This window comes from Chaetura pelagica, unplaced genomic scaffold (genome assembly GCF_000747805.2).
Source record: "Chaetura pelagica isolate M959 unplaced genomic scaffold, ChaPel_1.0 scaffold243, whole genome shotgun sequence".
Classification (NCBI taxonomy): Eukaryota; Metazoa; Chordata; class Aves; order Apodiformes; family Apodidae; genus Chaetura; species Chaetura pelagica.
The window spans coordinates 645,501-651,261 of record NW_009952712.1 but is presented as its reverse complement, the minus strand read 5'-3'; the positions used below and the strand labels follow the sequence as shown (position 1 = coordinate 651,261).

Sequence of the window (5,761 nt, the reverse complement as noted above, 5' to 3'; positions counted from 1 at the left end):
CAGCAGGAAAGGCTGGATGAGCTCATCACACCAATTATCTGTTCCATCTTCCCGTCTCAGCTGCCTTCAATGCCACCTTTTGTGGATTCAGGGTGGGATCCCACCCAAGTGGGATGAGCCATTGGTGACTCTGACCTACCAGGTGTCCACTGCACAGCTGATCATTAATATCTATAATAACAGGTACCTAAAGATAGGAGCTGGAATGGAAAGAAATGCCCAAAGTCATGGCCCAGGTGGGACGGATCATCCTCCTGTGCTGCTGGTCCCATTCTGTGCCCTGTGGATGCAGGACCCTCTCTACAGAGAGTTCAGCAGCTTCCCTGTCATGCTAAATGCCAAGGGAACAACAAGGGAAACCACAGGGATAGTGGGTTTTTTAGTTTATTTTAGCAATGGCTCACTTGTTCTGGCTGTGCTTCATGGAGCTGGTCCCTGCTTCCTACATAAAAGGTATAAAATAATATGGGAGTAACTCTCCATATATACAATTGAAATACCAGCTGCTACTGTCACAGCTTCTCCACTCCAGCTTCCCCATCCAACAGCTCCCAAACGCTTCTGCAATCCATGAACTTCCCCCCCCACACACGGGATGTTTATGGGTCCTCACACACCTGCTGCCTCTGGGGAATGTTCTTACAGAAGTTGCAGAAATGGCTGTACTGACAAAATAATGATCCTTATGCAACAAACACACTCAGCTCTCACAAAGCAACGCTCTAAACAGCCCCACCAACCACCAGGGGCTAAAGGTGCAGTGGCTCAGAATCATCAGTCTGGGAAGCATTTCATCCTCATCCTTTACAGGGCACGTTGGTGTGCCATAGGAATTCAAAGAGATTGTCATTTGGATTCTTCTGGTTTACACTCATTGCTTCACTACTCATAAAAATGCAAAAGAAAATGTTAATGATGATTACACCGAAGATTAATAAGTTAAAGCCTTAGGTTATACTTTGCATTTCTGAAGATATAAATGCAATCGCTTAATAATTATGCATATTTTTAACTATTGCCTTATTATTTCTCTGTATACTGGTAGTTAGCCTAATTACTTTTAAGCTCTGTTTATATGTTTTATACCTGCAATTAATTACCAACTATTTTCTTAGTCCCTTGCACGAGGGCATTAACTATTCCAAAGATAATCTGAACTAAGAATTGTTCACCCTGGAACGATGCAATGAATATTGTCTCCACGTGTGTACAACTGACACCAGAGACAACAGAGAACTGTCTCATGGGAGTAAATTGTTTGTTCTTATGGATAATATTGGGATCTTTCTCTGAGAAAACTGGCCTGAGCGAAACAAAACCTATGGATTTTAATGCAAAATCAACTTGTTTTGTCTGCAGTTATTGGAAGTTAAGACAAGGCTGTTTCTGACAGGAATTGGTGCCAAGGCTGTGAATCTCCTGTGAGCCCAGCGCCTGCACCTTGGCCTGAGGACCAGGCTGAACACCAGCAGAACCACCACGCTGAGCCACAACCCCCTGTCAGATCCCTGCCCAACACCACCACCAGCAGCTACACCTCAACTGCTGGACTGGTGTTTTCCTCTGACATTTTTTATATCTTGTTCAACTGTCAGCAGAGGAGTGGGGATTTAAACCCAGTTTTGGCAAGCTGGAGACCCTTCTGAATCTCAGAATCACCAGGGCTGGAAAAGACCTTGAAGATTATCAAGTCCATCCTATGACCAACACCACCACATCAGCCAGACCATGGCACCAAGTGTCACCTCCAGCCTTCCCTTGAACACCTCCAGGGATGGTGTCTCCACCACTTCCCTGGGAAATCCATCCCAATGTCTAATCACCCTCTCCATGAGGAAGCGCTTCCTAATATTCAACCTAAACCTCCCCTGGAGCAGCTCAAGGCTGTGCCTTCTTGTCCTGTTTCTAGTTGCCTGGAAAAGAGCCCAGTCCCCACCTGACCACAACCTCCCTTCAGGCAGTTGGAGAGGGTGAGGAGGTCCCCCCTGAGTCTCCTCTTCTCCACGCTAAACACCCCCAGCTCCCTCAGCCTCTCCCTAATGGGCTAACGACCCCTTTGCAGGGGCCCACAGTCCATGGCATATGTACAGCCACCCAAGAAACAAGAAAGGCACAGAGACAACCCAGCTGTACGGAGCGCTGGGCTGGCAGGTCCCCTCTGCACGCACAGATCGCTCGTACGTCCGCAGCAGGGCCTGGCAGCGGGTGCAGGCACGTACCTTGCACAGTTAGGTGCACCTGCATCGTTCTGGGGGTGTGCTGGGTCTGCACGGAGCAGGTGTAGGGGCCGTCGTCCGTCACGTCCACGTCCTGGATCTGCAGGCTGTACTCCCTCCTGTTGGCGGTGGCGATGGAGACGCGCGGATCTACCGACCACTTGTCGCTGCCGGCAAAAATGATACTGGAGCGGTTGAGCCAGGCACCTTTTGAAGCTCCATCTTCCAAGTAACACCTGGGAAAGAAGGTGAAACCGTAAGCACAAAACCACTGAAACTTGTGAGTACATTACCTTGCCACTGGTTTTTAGACTGAAAACAGCTGCAATGTGTTCAGCTGAACCTCAAAACGTGAGTCGTGTTAATTCGCAAATCATCATTGAACCACAAGCCCGTATTACAAACACACAGTAACATTACATGTATTTTCTTGCTACGTTTTTCCTTTCTGGTTTCTGGGTGGTCAGTGGAGCAGCAGGTGGGAAGCCCCAGTTATTTCTGAGCTGGACTCAATGGTTCCACAGGAGCAGCCCTTTCTTCCCAGCCATAAGGCTCAGGAGCAGCCACGTGTGCCCGTGCACAGTTACTGCCCTTTTCCTGAGACACAAGAAACCTCTTCAGCAAAACTGATAATGACATCTTAGAATCCAAACCAGTATTTTTTTCTTTTCAAAGTGCTATTAGATTTGTCACTGCTAATCACACTCAGGACATTGCATTTAAAGCAGACATACATTCAATTCACATAGACTTCCCTGCTGGCAACAACCACGAAATAGAAAGCCTAGCTCTGGAAGTGTTTTTAAAAACATCTTTGCTACAATGTGGACTCAAACAAATGTGATTTGTTTATTACAGCATAGTTATGGGTTTTTTACAGTTATTATTAGAACAATAACTGAAAGTAGTGCTCTTAGGGGTGTAACAGTCACCTTAACTGGAGCTCAGTGAATAACATTGCCCCTGCAATCAGAAGCAGATGTACTCCAGGCAGGTTCTTTCCTTCTAAATTTTGGTTACAAAATATTTCTCCATAAAGCGAAGACTTTTTTCTTCTAAAATGAGCAAATAGTACAGCTGGAGAACAAAAACTCTACATCTGAAGAGTCTGACAGCATTTCTACACAATATCCTGGGGGTTTGAACATGGCACTGGAGATTGCGAGGGAACTGGGAGCTGGAGGCACCAGTGTGGGTCCTGCAGCCTGTCTGCAGCCCATCTGTGGAGACATACAAACAGCAAGGGATCCTGCAACATCTAATTTGCAGCCCATTTCACCATCTGTACAATCAAAAGCTGGACAGTGTATTAAAGGTCAATGTTAATTGAAAATATCCTCTGTCGATTCTCAACCAAAAAAAAGAGACACCCCTGCCTGAGAGGGGTCTGACCCTCCCTGAAGGTGCTGAGGCACTGCAGTGTGCTCCTGGCCTCCATGGGCTATGTTGGCTGCTAGGAAATGGGGGTAACTTCTCTCTAAAATAGCTTTCCATCTAAAGTGGCTCACTTGCACGTGGGGATGAGGAGGAACACACAGGGAAGGACACTGTGAAACGGCCCCGACCAGCCCTTGGAACAGCATCAAGGTCAATGGCTGAAGCTTCGTGGACAAAGGGGTCAGAAGGTGGAAGTGTTGGGCACTGAAAGAGATCCCCAGGCCAGGTGGCAGTGGGATGCTCTCCTGAGCTTCAGTCAGCACAAGGATTTCTGTGAGCAGCCAGGAAAAGGCAGGAAGGAGCAGCAAGAGGGGAAAGGACACAGCAATGGGAAGAAAACCAGCAAACACCAGCAGAGCACAGGACTGAGTGAAGTCTGAGAATACAAGGAGAACACCAACATCAGAGATGCTCCAGGTACCACCTTGCCCTACACAAGGAAATGTTTGTCATGAAAAGAGGACTGGAGAAAGGAGGTGAGACCTAAGCAAATGATAAATGGTGATGGGAAAAAAGCATGGGAACAGGAGTGGGAGAAGGGTGCCCAGGAGCAACAGCCAGCACCAGGAGTCCTTCCTGGTGGCTGAGACATGAGGTGACAAAGGGACAATACAACATGCAGGAGGAACCTTATTTCTATGAGCTGATGAAAAAGATTGAGCCTGTCTGCAGTGAGGTTAAGGAGAGGTAACTATGGCTCAGCAACTCCACCTCTGGAGTCTGCAGAAAGAAGGGGACATCCACAGCAAGAAAAGAGGCAGAGCAGGTAATGGAGCCAAGGGCAGAAGAAAACCTTGATGGATTCATGCTTGGGAGCATGAAACTGCAAATCCAGGAGCATGGGGTTTGTTGTTTTTTTAAAGAGTCTGAAAGTGATGCTATGGCTGGGAAATCATAAATGTATTTGCAACAATTAAGGAAATGGGGAGAGGGAATGAGGCAAATTTTAGGCTAAGCACCCTGCCCTCAGTGGGATTCAAGGCTTTAGTGTGACGTGGAAAGTGGAAGGAAGGGAACACACAGTGCAGCAGCCTAATGGGACATTTTTCTTTGATAAAAGGGTTTTTTTACATGGAGATCCAACAGAAGAAGAAAATGCAATAGATCTCATCTCTTTGATAAAACATTAAAATAGCACAACTATGGAAACTTGGGTGGGAGAAAATGGTGATTTCATGGCTGAAGCAGCATTGTTAAAGGGGAAAAATGACATTCCCTTCAGGAGTAAGAAACTAGAAGCATCAGGCTGAATTTCTTCAGAAATGGATCATGAATATAAATGTCTATTTAATTAATGATCTCAACAGGAAATCTGGAAGGGTTCTGAGAGAAGCTGCATGTGATACAGCATCAAAATCACAGTTGATAGAGCAGAGAATTGGGATGTCACGGGGAAGAGACATTTTGAGGACAAGAGCATGGGTGACACCTGTGAATCCCTGCAGCAGGAGTTGGTGGGGTCTGATCCCATTCAGAGAAGATAAGGAGACACTTTCAAAGTCTCATGAGCATTTTCAAATTGATTCTGATGAAGAGGAGACTGGGGAGAAGCAGAGAAACTGCAGATCCTCTGACCTTCTCTACAAGGCCTTTCTATTCTGCTGGTGCTTCTGCAGCAGCTGGACATGGTCAGGGATAAATCAGCATTTCTGAAGGTAGCCTGTTGTGTCAGGGACCATTCACCATCTTACTGAACTCCCTGGTTGCTTATACACGTACAGAAACATGCAAGAGAGTGGTAGCACTACAGCTTCTTCCTGCAAGAGAGAAATCCAGCCTGCTCCTCTCCCAGCACACAAACCCAGCACTCTAATTCCCTGCTCTCTCTGCAGCTTGCCTGAAAAGATCAGCCTTGCTTACAATAAATAAATAAATAAAATTACATATTTGCTTATTAATAAAAGACCAAAGTGGGAGTCTCATCAGGCACAGGGTGAAGCAGGTGAGCTGCACGTTGTCCCAAAACCATCCCCTGCAAACACAGCCCTGGGGACAGCAGGGCTTTCCTGCAGAGGGAAGGAGGGACCCAGCAGGGCAGGGGAGAGGAGCACAGGACCTCTTGCTTCATTATTTCAGATACAAAAGGATTTCCTTAAAATAACCTTCTC

At 46.7% G+C, this 5,761-nt stretch overlaps 1 protein-coding gene across 1 annotated transcript in view; it reads right to left on the bottom strand.

Annotated features, from left to right (window-relative positions):
* The window catches only part of NEGR1 (neuronal growth regulator 1), a 121,865-nt gene extending 118,691 nt beyond the window's left edge, over positions 1-3,174 (bottom strand). The window contains exons 1-2 of the mRNA XM_009994582.1: positions 3,149-3,174; positions 2,220-2,452 (exon numbers count right to left, since the gene is read on the bottom strand). Coding sequence (XP_009992884.1) covers positions 2,220-2,452; positions 3,149-3,174 — 259 coding nt within the window. The remainder of the gene's footprint in view (positions 1-2,219; positions 2,453-3,148) is intronic.
* Positions 3,175-5,761: the final 2,587 nt, after the last annotated feature.